The 17,759-nt window shown below is 36.3% G+C and overlaps 1 protein-coding gene across 1 annotated transcript in view; it reads right to left on the bottom strand.

Annotated features, from left to right (window-relative positions):
• The window catches only part of LOC309880618 (vitellogenin-1-like), a gene marked incomplete at both ends in the record, with an annotated part of 42,493 nt that extends 32,658 nt beyond the window's left edge, over positions 1-9,835 (bottom strand). Inside the window, 8 exons of the mRNA XM_082765733.1 lie at positions 44-201; positions 297-447; positions 3,144-3,295; positions 3,975-4,136; positions 6,325-6,576; positions 9,093-9,244; positions 9,468-9,488; positions 9,796-9,835. Of these exons, the coding sequence (XP_082621859.1) occupies positions 44-201; positions 297-447; positions 3,144-3,295; positions 3,975-4,136; positions 6,325-6,576; positions 9,093-9,244; positions 9,468-9,488; positions 9,796-9,835 (1,088 nt within the window). The remainder of the gene's footprint in view (positions 1-43; positions 202-296; positions 448-3,143; positions 3,296-3,974; positions 4,137-6,324; positions 6,577-9,092; positions 9,245-9,467; positions 9,489-9,795) is intronic.
• Positions 9,836-17,759: the final 7,924 nt, after the last annotated feature.

Here is a 17,759-nt window from a genome sequence, read left to right as displayed (position 1 = left end):
CAGAGTTTATCAGTAGAAGATTCACTACTTGTATTGTCTGTACCTGTACGCTGGTCGATTTGAGAACCGTTTCCACACTGATTCATAATTCTCCTCATTTGCAGCACGGAAGAGGTGCATAAGCTTGAGGGCTTTGGCTGGTGCATCACTGGAAAGCTGTTCATATGTGGTCTCTACTAGGTCTTGCAGGCTTTCTTCTATCTGCAGGAAGATTAAAATGCATGAAGCTCACATGCTGTTTCCCACATGCACTGATTCTAATATCCAGCCAAAAGTCTGTCAGAGGCTAATTTTACCTGGCTTTCCACATCTTTTATTTTGAATAAGTGGATGGGAAGCTGAAGCAATTCACTGCCAAACTGGTACTGAAGTGACCCACGTTTTTGGAATTCTTTTGGTGGGACCTCTGCCATGTGCTTTTGCACATCAATCAAGGCAAGTTTCTGCCTGGAATAGAGGAAACCAGAGAGATAACATCACAAGATGCAGGGTACAAACTACAAACTGTTTCTACCTCTCCGCATTGCCGTGCAGCTGCATTTTATTAAAGGCTTTGGTTATTGAGGGGTAAAGATATTTACAAACAGATGTCATTAGGACACGATGCTCAGAACTGTACTCTGAGAAGGTATTCATTTACCCAACAGGGCTCAGATCAGAGCCAGTCTTTACTTCAACTGGAATAACACAGCTTGAGAATTCAGGGAAGAAGTGGGAGGTGAGAAGCTGTGGACTGAAGAAAATCACAGAAACTGTGTGTTGTGTCTTAAGAAGTAAATTAAGGATTAGGGAAAAATAACCGGTGGGAAAGGTTTTTTTTTTTTTTTTTTTTTTTCCCCAGAAATTATCACTTAATTTAAACCTTTTAAGATGTTCATAAAAGCTTTCACATGTCTGTGCCTCCTGGATGATTCAAAAGGAACTGAAAATTGTTAGATACAATAAGAAATGTTACAGTTTTTTATTTGCACTATTTCTATTTCCTCCCCATTTTGCCCAGCAAGCTGGGGGCTGCAGAAGATAAAAGGTTCTCATGAAGTTTCAAATTGTATTTCCCAAACAAAGAGGGACACAAATTCAGTGTCTTTGGAAAAGTACTAAAGTTTCTGGAAACTTTTCAAAGAGCACCAAACTCCTATCCTTTGTTATTTGGAATAATTCATATGAGAGACTGTCTTTGTAAACATTTGCTGTCTGTGCTCAATATTCATCTAAAGAGATGCATCCTGTGACACCAATTACATTTAAAATAGGTCATTTAGGACATTATAATAAAGTTAGGCATTTGTATTTAATAACTGAAAACATTCCAAAAGCAATATTGTTGTACTACACAGTATCTCAAAAATCTCTGTAGATAATTGGCTCGTTTATTTTGGAATCTCTATGATGAACTCCTGTATCACCTTTTATCTACTCCTTCTGTACATATTACAGATTGGCTGCAGAAAATATCGTATAACTACTTTCCAGACAAGCCACTAGAATTTGAATAGAAATAACTACAGAATCAGAAGAGATTTTTTTCTCTCTTAAAAGTTTATATAATATTGTTAAAAAGGCCTTTGGATCAGAAAGTATAATGTCAAGTACACTTTGGCAGATTTAACTCCCTTTTTGAAAATGTGATGGATCTATTACGTTCTCATCTTCATTGTTTTGGGAAGGGATATATCTTCCTAGAATAGATGGGAAAATGTTAGACTCCAAAAGGAAGAACAAATGAATACTAAAGATAGGATTTAAATGGTGAAACAAAAGTAAAACCTCTCTTGGCTTTAAAAGGTGCTGTAAGAGTCTTATGCTGAACAGGTCTGAAAAATCAACTCCAAATGTTTTAAGTCTTTGATGCTAGATTTTCTATTTATTTAACACAGAGTGTATTGCAAAATTAACATCTGAAAACTAGTATGACACATCAGTATCTTCCCAGCTACCTCTGGCCCTTTCTTCTGGGCAATTCAAGAGATCATGCAAGAGAAAATGGGGAAGAATAAAGGTACTATTTCTGGGGGCTCTGTACCTGAAGAAGAATAGTAAGGATGACAGACTGTGTAGGCTTGCAGAGAGTGAGCTTAAATCAGCACTGGCCCCAGACTAATGATCACTCACAGCAGCCTATAATTTCATAAAAGTACCACAGCTGTATCCATCTTTACCTAGATTGCATGAGAGAATAAAGTTGCTTTCATCTTTACTGTACTTTTTTGTTTTGGTTAGCCAAACTGAAAATATTTATCATATAAATTAAGTTAATCGTTTTTTTATTGACATGAAATTTCTGATGTTGCAGTTTCCAAAAATGTATATTATACCAGTAGATTCTTACAGAAAATGGAGCAATGCAAGATTACAGCAGTTCAAGAGTGGGATTAAGGTATAACTTCTATACAGTGACATTCATTCATAAAATTATATTCAGTTGGGCTACCCTGTCTATCAGAGTTCTCTACTAAAGCAGGTAACAAAACCTTTCAATGGATTATTTTGATGCAGACAAATCAAAATAATTAAAACACTGAAAGTCTGGGATCTTGAGCAGAGGCTTAATTTCTTAGACAACTATGTTCTCATTTTGCCCCAAACTTGTTTAAAAATCACACATTTTTACATGTATTGTTCCCAATCTTTTTGCAATAAGAAACAATTTCCTATCAAGGAACAGTTTTGGTGCAAGATTTGCAAGCAGCCCACAGTACTTAGGAAGTATATCGGAATCCAAAGTCCTATCTAGCTTTCTTGTGAACTAGTCTCCAGGGTCTCTTACTGCATTATTATTTTCCAAGGAACTCTCTTTCAGTGAGTAACTGTCTTTCAAAGTATTTTACTGCAAATATATTAGTTCACAGTTTTTCAGATGGAATTACATTTGTTTTGGCTTTTATGACATAAATCAAATATCCTTGAGAAATAAAATAGTCAAACCCTGCCAAGTTTAGCTAACAAAATTTGGATAGTGATGTGCATGTTTCAGATTTACAACTAACAGTGAAGGTTGTTTTTATGAACTGTTTGGGGTTTTATGTAATTAAATACTGGCAAACAATAGACCGTGGAAGTAAAGGATTTATTTCAGTTATGGAGTTTGACCAGATTACTGAGATGCTGAGTTAGCTGCTGAATTGAAGACATATGTACAGTACCTTGCTTCCACTATAACATTTCCTCCTGTTATCTCATTGAATGGTGCAAACTGGTGTATTTCCTCGACATCAGCTTGTGTGATTACAGCTTCATTACGTGCATATTTAATTTTGTAATTGTAAGTAGCAGTTGCCTGGGAATTCTTGTTTCCCTTTATAATGAAAAAAAGTAACAAAGAACATAGAAAGTCATTTAACTTCTAAATTCTGTGCCTAGAAGCTATTACATCACCCACTTCAACCCACTTACTTTCCAGGCTGTTTTGCTCATTGACCACATGAGCACTTGATGTAAATTCTGCCTGTACACTTCCATGGGAGAGGTCAGGCACGCTGCCTGGCTCCGTTTCTTTTACTGCTAGTAACACTGCTAAGTGTTAACTGTTTTTTCCTTTTCCCAAGTGTAAGTCATTGGTTATTGCCTTGGGAAGGAGAGACGCTTGCTGAGCAGAGCAGCAGTAAAAGCCACACAATTTATTATTTCAAATACAGGATTATAATAAGACACAGAAGTATCTATCCTGAATAGCAGAAACCGGATTTAGCTTTTTTTTTTTTTTTGACATGATAATTAATTTATCAACTTATGTTGATAATTAATGGTTTCCAAGCCAGCCAGCTGAGGTATATGCATATTACACAACAGTCTGCACCACAGACCTCCCCTGCTCTGTGGATTTCATTTTCTTACAGGAAAAAAAAAGTCAATAGATATAACAGAACTGACTCTTCTCTCACTTTGGGTGTTACAAAACATCAGATAATGTGGATGCTAAATGGCTCTCTGCATATGAATATAAAATATGTAAACATGATACTGCTCTAATTTACCTGCTGGCAGGTCTGGCATGGATGAGCGTATGCTGAACCTGTGACCACTTGGACTTTCTCTTCACAGCTGTTCAGGTCCTTGGATTTGGTCACATAGACTAGGTTTGCTCTCTTGTTTTCTTGAATTGCATATGTTGTGTTACAAATACCTCCGATCCCAGCCTGGCAAAATAGAGATAGTGATTTTAGAAGTGTACTCCTCCACAAAGCTCCATCAATTCCTCACATGGACTCTACTGTTTAATTCTATATTTTCAAAATTCCTGATCGGAGTGCATGCTTTTTTATTCATTGTACTGTCTAGAAGGAAAAATGGGATGATCTGTACCTTCATTTCCTTTTTCCCTTTCATTTCCTTGTAACAGCTTACCAGTAAGCCAAACCAGACTTTCCCTGAGAGAACTAAAACATTTGAGAGCTTCCCTGAGACAAGATCTGAAGCCTGAGAAAAGATGGGTAGTGATTTCCAGTTAGAGCTGTTGATTATGAAATATGATTTGAGGAATATTAATAAAAAGTGCCAAAATAATGTGATCAGTCAGAATGAAATCTCAACAGCAAAGTATTTTAAGGTTGGAGATGACATTCTGCCCTTAAAATTTGCTTTTATAGATAGCTTAAAAATGCCTATGGAACAGACCTTGGAATATCAGATGATCTGTCATGATACAAACAGCAAGAATTAAAAAGAATTTCAGGACAGCAGAGTTTTGATTGTGGGTTTTCTTGAGTGTGCAGTTTTAGCTCAGATCTGCAATAATATTTCAAGCATATATATTTATAAGAGCTCTTAAATCTCCTTCAGTCAGTGAGGAGATTTTGGAGAGGAAAATATTTGATTGCATTTTAGGAGGAAGGGTTATTTTCATGATTTTTTTATTGTTATTGATAGCATAGCCACTCCAGAGAGCAGCTCTGGGCTATGTCAGAACAGCAAAATGCTCATGTGATGGTTGCAAGGCAAGTCATATCCACTCTATCTTTAATTTAACAGCATTCCTGAAGACACAGTGGCTCTGGTAAGGGCTAGGAATATGAACCCACATGCAGGCTTTCCAAAAGACTTGTACTCTGCAGATACAGGTATGGGGCTCCTCTGCAGACTTCAGGGTGAGGTAGAGACATTTAAATTTAAAGGGGAATGTGGCTTGGTGGGATGAGTTAGCCTTATGCATTACTGGACTTGTAGGGTTATTTAATTCACATCTAGCTCAGATATCTTTGCCCTACACCCTGTAGGCTGTGAAGCAGACTTGCTCAGCTTAGTCCTTTAAACCTGTGTGCAGCTCATATTTGGAGACTAATAATGCTTATCTTCCTTTACAGAGAGAGTTGAGATTGTCAAGCAAGTGTGCCAATGCTCATTAATCAGTTGCTGCCTGAGAAAAGCAAAGAAAACTTGGAAACAATTTTAGGAGGCAAAGTTACATATATAGCTCAGCTATGAGAATGGGACATATTACTAACTGAATTAGAAAGAATGAAGATGTAAAACTAGATATGAGAAAATAGAGCTGCAGAACATGCGACACCACCACCTGGGTTTTTATGTGCAACAAGCAGCATGATATTAAATCATGCAGTTCCTTTCTGAGAAAGAGCTCCACTTACATAAAAATACATTTTAAAAAAATTAGTTATTCTGGTCTGCATTTGCAATAAAAATAACATGAAAGTATAATAATTTCAAGGTTTTTGCTGATCTCTGAATCAAATGTAGTCTAATCAATGTAAATACGGTTTTGGAAAAGCCAAACACATTGTAATTTCTATGGCGAATAGTAATATCAGATGATTTACCTTGACTAAGATATTAAAACCTGAAAAACAGTGGAAATTCCAACAGAGCATCAACTGCAGCTGTCAAATCTATTACAGTAATATCATAGCATATGTACTGTTTTCCTTTTAAAAGAGGAGCTAGAAGATATTAAAGTATATATGATTGGTTAAAAAGTCAAATTGCTGTTATTTTAGCTTTAATCTTGTGTTGCAAAGTTTAAGCCTGTTTTAATACAGTAGTCAAATTTTACATAAGCTTCAGCTTTCACAGGAATTTACTTTTCTTAGAATTGCAAGCCAGAGTTTGTAAGGGTCTAATACTGCAAATGCATTTTCTGAAATACTTTGATCAATCAGATTAAAAATTTACTGTTCTGTCTTCCTGTTTAGCTACAGCTCCATCAAATATTGTTCCATAAGAATAACCAAATGGTTATTACCCTAGCTTAGGTGTTTCTTGGTATTGAAGTTTTTATCAGGGATGAATTCAGAAAATATAGTAGAAAAATCTGAAAATAAGGCTTATTTATTTGTATAGCAACCACAATGGCCAAGATAAAATGCTCACCTCCTGTAAACTGTATGAATGCTGCATCTTCTTCATACTGAGTTCCAGCATGTTCAGAATCCCTCTGTAGATATTCAGACTGTCATCTGAGACAGAATCAGGAGCCATGAGGTTTCCAACGTGGCCACTGCTATACTCAAACTTGATGGGATTACTAAGTTGTCCAGTTAGTGCCTGAGTCAGTTTCAGCGATCGAGAGAATGAACTTGTAGGCCAGATGCCATTGTACTCTGCTGCTTCGATCGAGTGAATCTAGAACAAAAGGGGGAATATAATTCCTCTTTAACTTTTTCATTTTTTTTTTCAACACATGTAAGCAACTAGAGTTTTACTCACTTCAAAAATACACATTTAAATAACATAAATTCTCTTCAGAGGGAAAACTTGCAGTTGTCATTTAACACAGTTCATACAAATATACATATTTTTTATATATAAAAGGAAAGAGAGTAATGCAAATGACTGTGACATTTCCACAGTCACTGCACTCTGTTCTGTTTCAGAGATAATCCATATTGCCAAAGGTTGACTTGTATGAAGAAATGAGCCAGAAAAGAACTGCATGAATCAGGTTGCTACCCAAAAGTAGTATGGAAGATCTGCAGGAAATTGCAGGAGAAAGTTAATGTTGCATAAAGCATCATTAACTCCTGTTGTGAACTCTGCCGTCTCTCTTGATGGGGTCACAGAGCACAGACAGCAGTCAGAAACTAATAACAACATGGCTGCTGGGCCAGCCAGATAGTCATAATTAGTTTGAGCAGTGGATAGCAGATTACAAAAATTGTCTTTCCCTACATGTTTTGCAGTGGTGCACAAGAGCCGAAGGCTCAGGCACTGGCCCAAACCCTGCTCCACACATCATGCTCTAGCTTCAACGTGGGGCACATCCAAGCAAGTGGAAAGTTGTGCTAAACTGTGCATAACTTGAATGATTTCTACCCCATGGGAATGGGGCATGTTTAGCTTGGTTTCTCAGAGGACTCTTTCCTCCTATAGATTTTGACAATTTAAAGAGACTCATCTCTGACACTTTAGGCTGGCAATATGATGCAAGATGCAATTTAATTTCTCAAAAAGCCACACAAAGTAAATCCTCATACAGCAAATCGTCAGAGACTGCACTTTCATATTTATTTTTGTTATTGGTGGAGATCACTGCCAACCCCAGTAACTGAAGTTTACAGAGGAGGCTGTTACAGAGCAAATCCCTCATGCTGCCTCTTGGACATGCTTCTGGCATATTGCATTTGGGCAGGTTTGAGACTGCTCTGCAGGGTCAGCAGGCAGTAGTTTTTCTGAGCCCTCAGGGTCCAGGCAGGACTTACGCTGTCTGCTCAGTTTTGAATACAGCTGGCAATTCCTACTTGTGGGTTTGCGATGAAAAAAATTGTCAGCTGGAAACTGCCCAGGGACCACAGCTTTTTACTTAGGCTGAATATGAACTAGTAGGGTACAGATGAAAGATTAATTCCCTGAACCATCCCTCCAAACCGTCTGATTTAAATATAACAGCAGCAAAATAAACTTCTCCAGGAGCAGAAGGGAATAAATGTATTGTTACCTTTCACTTAGGACTTGCCCCAAAATCTTGTGCTTTTTTTTCTTTTTTTTTTTTTTCTTTTTTTTTTTTTTTTCCTTTCTCCCTTTCTTACTAGGAAGTATTTATATTTGAAACTGAAACTTTTTCACAAATGCTCTAGGGCAGGTGAACCAGTGTTGGAAGGTATTAGGGAACAGGAGTCAATTTCTGGTGAAGACTCACCCCATCATACCAAGAGCCATTTCAACATGTGTTCTTGTCCTGGCCATGGGGCAAGGATAAGAATTCTGCTTGCTCTGTGCCAGGGAAGTCTTCTACTCACCAGTACAGATATGTGACCCTTATTTCCTTTTTTTTTAAAAAAAAAACAAAACAAAACAAAACAACAAAACACAAAAAAAAATCCAGCTATTTGCAAAGGTCATGGAAAAACAATGTTTCCTGTCTAGCTCTATTATAATTTGAATTTATAAAAATACCTAGTACCAGAAGGGTAATTCAGTCTGAAAGGCTACAACATTTGCAAGCATTTATCAGACAGTCACCAGTCTTTTTAATCTGCAGTTTTTCAATTTGCCCAATAAAAGCTTTTAAAAAGATCATTTTTCTTCCACATACACAGAAGACTAAGTAGAATTTGTGTAAAGCAATTGAGGGGGGTGTTTCAATACATTCATTAGAAACTCGTATAGGCTTCTGTTAAAGGCAAAAGTGTTTCTCACATAATCAGAACTCTTAGTAATTACTCAGCATGCAGTAAAAATATACAATTGAGGATGACAAAGGATGTCATTTGGGACCCTGCAGAAAAAGAAGCTACCAGATGACATTAATTATGCTAAATATTGAATCACATCCAGCTACTGTGGCGTGTTTTATTGCCTTTCGTTTGCTGGTTACGAAATCAGTTGATTAAATAATCCTAGGTTGTACAGTTTGGAACAATTGGATTGATCCAGTAATAAATTATTGTGCATTTCAAATTACATTCCATTGTCTCCCTGACCACAAAGCAGAAGAAATCCTTCAAACCCAAGGTTGGCTTGAGCTGAGAATTACCTGGCAAAGTGCAAATAGAATTTAAGGCACTGCATAAAAAAATAATAGTGTTAGTTACATTCTGCCTGAGTAAGCACAATATATGATGAAACTTAATTGCTTCCCAAAAGCTTAAAAAAAAAATATGAAGAAAATTTTACCTTTCAAATTGAATACATTTTCTTACCCTAATAAGACAAAGTTTTGGCCCAATACCACTAATTTCCACTTTACTTTTTATTCGTATTCCAGCTCTTGCAAGTCCTTTCTCTGGAAGTCCACTGAGAAGTATACTTTCATGGTTATATGTATAAACCTTGTTTTCACTGAAATCGGGTTCTGCAAAGAAATGTTTCCCATAAAATGTTACAGAGATTGTATAGAACATATTAAGATAACTGTATTAAAATGTATGGAACAAAAAAGATGAATTTGTTCATTTTTTTACTGTACCTAAAGAAAATTAGCTGTTGTAAAATTGTATTAAACATTGATATACTTTTCAGATTCTATTTTGAATTCACTCATTATAATTATAGTAGCTGATAGGAAAATTACTTACGGTAATTAAGATGCTGGCTCCCTGAAAGAGAAGGAAAAGAAAAAGAGTAATGAAATGACAAAGCAAAAATAACCCAAAATGTTAATGTATTTTAGTATGAAAGACTATATTTCACCTTGTTCATATGGTATAACACTTTCCAATTAATTTTACTTGTAACTCAACATATACACAAAAGTTTCTTTTTATCAAACAACAAAAAATTTGTCATAAAATCATTTTCTAAATAAAATTTTTAAAGCTAATTTTTGTAAGTGAACTGTACTTAGATTCTGAAACCTCTTCCTGAATCTGTTATTAAGTTCATCAAAGCAGGTAAGTTACTTACCCACCAGGGTTAAAAGCAGGGTTAATATCAAGCCCCTCATGATGGGGATAAAGTAAAGGTGAACATGCTGGGTTCCCTTTTATAAAGGCATGTGCTATCACATGCCCCTTTTGGCAAGTTGATTTGACAAATAACTGCATTTTAGAAGGTGTATTGATCAATCAAAAAATAAACATCTCTGAGGGCAAGAATGCTGACAACTTCAAATCACCTCATTATTTCAACTAACTTTCTATGTGAAACAGAAATTTTGTTTTTGGAATATCTTAATTTTTTTTTTTTTTTTGTCATGTAGTTAATAGCTAATAAAAGAATGAATAAAATACAATATTAAATCAAAATAGTTCCTTAATATAACTTTCTCCAGTCTTAACTTTGATGTCCTGATATTTTTTACTTGCTAAGGATCACATTTTTGGAAACACACCTTGCTCTGTCACATTGAACATCTACTTTTAGAGGAGAGTTTGTAATTGATTTTATAGATTTAGGATTAAGATAGCTCTAGGCTCATAGTCATGAAATGAGAAATGGTCTTTCCGCAGTACCTACCACAGCTCTTTTTGCAAGTGTTGCTTCCTGCTTACACCTGGGAAAACAGATCTTCAGTGTAACTTCACATTAGCTTCTAGCTAATGGTCAAAATTTGTACTATAAATAACAACAAGAGGGAAGACAATTTCTTTTGTTTATAAGAAGAATGCAATAAAACAGGAGGTACATTTCTGGAAGCAGCTCAGAGAAGTGGAAGCCTCAAGTTCTCATGATTTCTCTGTGGCCTTTGGCTGCTGAGTCTCTGGGGAAAATGCATCCAAAACTTCCCACTTGTAGCCGCAGCATTTAGACCAATCCTTAGCAAAGCTAATTCAGGAGTGAGTTCCCTCCCTAACCTAAGTTATACACATTTATTAAAGTGTTTAACATTTACTTTGAATTTAAGCTAGTCTTCTGATCAAATGTTAAATTAAATATCATGTAAAACCCACATGGTTACGAGGGTTATTGAGGGGACAGGAGAGCTCAGGAATGTATATCTGCTATTTCCTCGAGGCTGTGAAAGGTATAACATCCATGCAAGTAATGCACATCATCAGGAACTCTATCCTCCAAAAGGAGAACAAGGTTTTCTCAGCTTTTGCTATTCATCTGGGAGGAGAAGGGTGAAACCTGAGTTCAGGTCCTGAGGCCTATACCACCAGAGCCTGAGAAAATGCTTAATGCAGTTCCCATCTAACAGTCTCTTTACTGTATTACTTCATTTACTTGGAGTGATGCCACCTGACTGAGGAATAAAGAAGTGATTATTGTGGTGCCAGTGCACCTGAGCTGTGGCTGTGGTGGGAAGTAATGTGGCCATATGCTAGGCCCCTTGCTTGCTGCAGCCCCACTAGCAGCATGCAGCTAAGAGGAGTGAGGTCTGCCTTGCCTGGGGACCTTCTCTGCTGACAGCACCAGAAATCCTGAGTTTTTATATAGCAACTTTCTTCCACAAAGGGAAAATGCATATCTGGATGAGTAATCAGATCTTCCATGAAAGGAAATGTGTGTCTAAAAAAATATTGAAAAATATAAGATAGACATATGAAGTGTTACAAGAGATTAATAATTGGTGTGTTCCTTCGCCATGGGTTTAGATGGTGAAAAATTAAGTGCACATGGCTTTTCCCTCATGTTTTCCTTCAGGGTGCTAACTAACAGCCCTGGCTTCTCGGTGTGTGAGAGACGATGAGACACACTGTGCTTGCAGGCCCTGTGAAATCCAGCAGCATACCTTGGCTGGCATATATGCACTGTCAAATATAGTTAGAAATGCCTTATAAAAAAGCTGGGCTGCTTGCAGCCAGAATGGAAATAAACGCACCACAGCAGCGCAGTGTGTGCACACCTCCCTGCTTCAGTCACCCTGCTTGTCAGCACTGCTCGTCATGCTGCAACCTGGCCTCTGCACAGCACTGGGTTAGCATGCTCAGCTGGCCATGTTTCCATGTTATGGAGCAGAGAAACTACGTAAGTGAGACCAGTAATTTAAACTATATTATTAGCAACATGTTGAAATAATGATTAAGGGACGCACATTTTAATATGGAGTTATAACATTTTTCAATTTTAATAAAAGGCTTCATAATTGAGACATAATGTGAATAGTTTTATTCTAACTGGATATTGAAAATATTGCATTTCTCTTTTCTAATGGGAATGACTGTAGGAGTCTAAGCTTGCAATCAGTATGTAGATACCTGATTACTAGATAGTTAGCTAAAATAATTAATATTGTGCAGGCTGCTGTGTTTTCATCTGCAACACGTCTTCTCTATTTTGAATAACCTCTCTCTACCTAGCTTTTTCTGCTTGGGGGTTAGGAAAAAGTGATTTCAAAATCGTTGCATCCATTATTACTTAAAAGGGGCAACCTAATAAATTCAGTAAGTGGAGAGGACATAGCTAGTATCTGAGGGTCACAGCACTGGCCTCTAATCCTTTCTCCAAAGGAGACACATCTTTCCACCTAGCTCCGAGGGCAGAAACAGGCCATCTGTCACTTTAAGAAAATGGATAAAAAGAGGAAAGGTGAGAGCTACACTTTTTAAAGCCAGTATGTTTTTTCTTAAACATTCAAAACATTATGATAGTGAGCAAGAAAATGAAGGAAAATAAATACAATACAATTAATCAGGACCTCCATAAGCAAATGCTAAGTGTTTACTTTAGTTGCTGAGGAAGGAACCTTATTATGGGCATGATCTTTACATACAACCTATGTCTTTTTTCTTTTAAAGATATAAGCAGTGAAGATAAGGATTTCTTAAAAAGTGATGTGAAATATCTTGGGATTTTTTAATTTTTGAGGGAAGAGAGCATATGGCATTGAGTGTTAGGCTGTATAAGGGCTGCAGTAAGATGAGGTAGGCTGCTTTGAATTTACAGGGCACTTGCACCATAAATGAAACATGAATACAGGCTAATTAACCTGATTAGAGCTATTGCTGCTACACTGCAATTGTCTTTACATAACACATTCTGCCTCAGTAACAGAGTCTTATTATCTGCTGTTGTACTGCTGCCGATAGCTCTGCACTCTCCTTGTTCTGTATTCATGTTGCTGAATTATGGTGCAGTGATGCCATTTCCATCCTGCTAATATATAGCGTACCAACAAAGCAGGGATTAACAAAACAGCTCCCAAGCAACCATAGCAGGTTAAAATAGACATAATCAGTTGGCTAAGCTGAGTGATTTTTAGTTTTCAGTTTTCCTCATTTCTAAAGATGAAGAAGCCTTACTTAAAATATATATATATATAAAAAATCCCACTTGTTTCATATTTAACATTAACTCATTGATTTTTTTTTTTTATTTTCCAAAATATTCAGCATTTGCTATTGTAGCACAGCCTCCAATATAATGTTTGATATTCTCTCCAGAGACTCTGGACAGTGCCTAATGAATAAGAATGTGTTCTGGGTTGGGCTAAATTGCCATATGCTGATTCTAGTACATTCACAAAGGGATTCTGTTACACTAGCTTGCTTTAAAAGGTGCTTTTTTTATTACTATTTTCTCTTTTCACCCCCACTTCCATTCCTTTAACTGGAAAGAAACCAACAGGCCTAATTCCCTGATGTTACCCCAGTTTGATGCTGGCACATCACCAATGGAGTGATAGCTATGGGAATCAGATATGATGTTTGCAAAATGAAAGAGGTAGAAATGCTATTTATGTTTCGTATAGCTGTTGGGGTATGCATGGTTTGAAAGATGTTGCTGATCTAGTATTGTTGTAAATTGTTTTTTTAAATAAGTTTGTTTTACTTTAATACATGCTGTTAGACCAAAGACATGTTTTTGTACATTTCAATGAACTTGTCAGTGCGATTGTTCCTGATGTCTAGCCTGTCATTTCCAGAGCAAAGAATGAATGTGAGAAAAAGAGAGGAAGTGTGGAATCAATCTCTGACTGTCTCAATCTGAAAACCAATTGTTTTTATATAACTTAGCTCTACGAAGTTGTTCAAAGGGTTTTAATTTCATTTAAATACAAAAAACACATTCTGAAGTCTAGTGGTCCACTCTCATTGCTATCATCGTTGGCTCATCAGCTGGCATACTGATTAAGCAGCCTCAGGATTTTTCTCCCCCTTTCCATATATACTATTTCCCAAGTCATTTAGTAAGGTTAAATGTCAGACCACTTGTCATCTGAGATTTGAGTCACGTCATATCTGAGGACTGGTGTTTGCTATGTAATTCTATTACACTAGAAGATAATTTTTCCAAGTTTATCTTAACCCTAACTTAGACTTCATGGTCACACAGTGATTAGATTCAGTGGCATTGGTCATGACGGGAAATCAGGTAGCCCTGAAATTTAGCCCTATCATGTCTCCACCTCAGTCAATTTGGGGATGAAATGGTGACTGCATAAATTGGACACTGGAGAACTCTGTGTTCTGTGTTATACATTGTTTGCCTATAGGCTGAGGTATTGCTTCTTATTGCATGCTTGGTTGGAGCTACCATGGCTAATTCAGAAAAAAAAAAAAAACCTTGTAGAAAGTTTATTCCAATGTACTTTGACTGTATAAAACATCACAGAGAGGTGAGGAGGACCCAGGCCATCGTGTGTGCTGTAGGATGGACTGCAGGAAGAAGTTTAACCTGGTTCAGCAAGGACTCAGCAGCAACCCTTTTGCAGGAGGTGCTGGGAGTATATGAATTATAGACTTGTTGCCACCTCAGAAAAAAGCCTGCTATCCTCTATAATCCTTTGTGAGGATCCTTTTCTGTTCTCTGATGAACAAGACCTTAGTCATTTGTGGGAGAGCCTTAGGAAGAACACAATTCTCAAGACATTCTGTTTCTTTAGACCAAGACAAGTATATTAGAGGTAGAGAACTTCAGACTGTCCTAAGAAAAGAACTGGGCTTTTATTATATATATATATTTTTAAAGTGTGGAGTTGTACAAATATATACGAGTCCTCAAAAATGGGACTTATTTTGTGGTTCCATCCAAAATGCATATCATTCTTTATGAAAAATAAAGGATTTGTTTTCCCCAGAAGCCAATATTCTCAGGTATAATGATTATTTTTTAATGTTTTTTAGACCTTTACCTTAGCATTATATTCCCTTACCACAAAGCCACGGCAAGAGTATAGATATAGATAGATATAGATCATCACTTTCTAGTGTTAGATTGTCTAGTAAGTTTATGATATCAGGAGGAAGCTTAGTATGAACTTATTCTCAGTACAGAATATACGAAGAGTGTGATACCTCTATCTTCACAGCACTGGGTCACTGTGACATTAGGTCACATGGGTCAGATAAGATAAGCAGTGTATTATGCTCTGCCAGTTCAAACAACAGACATTGACTTTACCCTCACAAAAAAAAAAAAAAAAAAAAAAAAAAAAAGCAAAATCATGTACCAGTATTTAATCAATTACTTTGACTTCCAAAGATTAAAGGGTCTAACCATATAAAAATAATAACAGAGTTTGGTTTTTAAGTTAATGTGAAAGTTAGTTCAGGAATAAATTGAGCACCGTATGTTTCATTACTTTGAAGGAAAGTTGCTAAATTATTGTTCACTGTATAGTATGTATTAATCATAATCCCGTTTTCTGTATAAGACAGTTACAGTTTAAAATACTAAATGGAACACTGACGTTTGTATCTGCTTATTAAGCAAGTGTAGACCCTCAACAGTGCTATGTTTCCACATTGCCTGTGAACATCAGAGGATAAACTAACACTTGAACAAACCTTTGGCTAAGACTATGAAGAATTAGTTTCTTTACCCCCAATATAAATAATGAAGGTTGACAAATTCCTACATTGAGGAGAGGTGTGATTTGGATACAGATCCAGGTCTGCAATTTATAGCTGTCTGGTGCCTTATGCTCTTAAACAATTGCATTTTCACCCTTCTTGCAGAAAATTTCTTACCCATTTGGCTGGGCACAATTTTAATTTCTTATGATAGATAAAGACTGCCTTTTGCTGCAGGAAGCATTTAGCACAGTCAGAATGCCATGAATGCTGTTCTCCAGCACTGTGTGTGCAGCCTTAATGAGTAACTGCTCAAATTCTATTTTCAAGGCTTTTTAGTCTGAATACAGGCAAAAGTTAAAGGTAGACTCTGGCTGACTACGCTCCCTACCCCACAATGAAGTTTTTCACTCAGTTTAACTGGAGCTATGTCTACTATATACTGACACTAATTTGCTCTTTGAGCAATCTCTGCAACTTTAGTGCAAACATTCAAGGAATTAAATAGTTCTTAACACAAGTAGGATTTGAAAAATCTGCTCTATCATATGCACCTCTCAGACCATTTTTGAATAGTTCTTTAAGGCTTTATAACAGAAACCGATCAATTTATTAAGTATTTATTTATTTGTATATTTACTGTAAGACCAAAAATCATTTCCCTTTGATCATCTCACCATTTAAAGAAAACACTGAGAAGATAATTATTCTCTATATATTTTATATATATTCTCTATAATTTAATTATCTGTATATTTATATATTCTCTATAATTTAATTTTCAAGAAATTCCTGTATGGATCACCAAACAATGTTGCTCTGAAAACTGAAATGGGACATAATTATCCAATTCTTTAATTCTTCAGGGAAGGCAATAGAATTAAGACAGACAGCTAGATTCCATAGGTGTTTCCTACATTTTTTTTCTTGTTGGCGTTTCTTTCTCTTCTGACAATTTATTTTGTGATCCATTCATTCACAGGTTGAGTTTCTTCTGTGATAAACTGATGTAGCTCAGTCAAATTACATGGAATTGGATCAGTTTACCCCAGCTGAGTATCCAACTCAATATTTTTAATTATTTAATGCAGAAATGTGTTGGTTGATGCTACCTTCTTATTTTTCTAGAAGATTTCGAACAACAACTAAATTTCTTTAAATTAGTTAGTAGTATCCCATAATTGTTCCAGAGTACTCATGCTAAAAAACATAGAGCAATGTAGTTGCTACCTCATACATGCTTCCAACATTCATAACATTTGTGCTTTTTTTTCCCCAGAATTTTTGGACACTGACACTAGTAACAAGGAGTGAAAGAACTAAAAGCAAACAGAAACTAAGTGTCCTCTTTGTTTAAAGACCGATTTAAGACCTTTTCTAGAGATAATAAAACTATTTGGTTTCAGAGTTCTGCAGGTTTTCTGAAGTGAATTAGTCCTTTACCATTTGTAAAGGACTAATTTGCCACTAGTGCACCTAAAAATACATATAGAGTATAAACTTCTAATAAATATATGCATTAAAAATACATATATATTTTAATTCCTAACAAGTTGTACAAATGTCCTGTACCACTTACAGTCTTTGTCAGACCACCACTGGCAACCAGTGCAAATGCCTCTGGCTCCAATCTCACATTCAGGTAAAGCAGAACTGACTATTAACACAGACTTTTCCATATGTTAAAAAGCTCAAATCTTTTTCTCAGTAAAACTATTACTCATAAGTAACAATAAATAAATAAATAAACAAAAATCTGGACATGTTTAGGTTCTACAGACAGCTCCTGGGCTTTCTGTAGTAGTAGCGTGCTCAAGCCATTGTTCTAATATGATAGTGGTGCCATTGTTGAACCTGGAGTCAAAAGATGCTATCATTTTAGGTAGAAGTGTTGATACTAAATAATTCAGTGTCTTTCTGGAAGGTAGCAGCCCTAACCTTTCAGCTCTCCTCACCAAGCAATCTACAAAGAAATGTTGCCAGGAGAAGCTACGGAGGAGTGTGGGAACAGCTCATCTTCCAGGCATAAAAGTAACTGCTAGTAACAACAAAGGGAAATTAAAATATGAGATATAAATCTGTAAAAGAAAATATGCTCTACATGAAAGCACATCAGCAGCTCCATCCTTAAATTTCCACTCACCCAACATGTTGGGAAATGTATAGAAAAAGATAAAAGAGAGTGACAGC

The sequence above is a fragment of the Aythya marila genome (assembly GCF_965140915.1).
Source record: "Aythya marila genome assembly, chromosome: 8".
Taxonomy (NCBI): domain Eukaryota; kingdom Metazoa; phylum Chordata; class Aves; order Anseriformes; family Anatidae; genus Aythya; species Aythya marila.
Note: the sequence above shows the minus strand (reverse complement) of the source record. Positions and strands in the feature narration are given on the sequence as shown.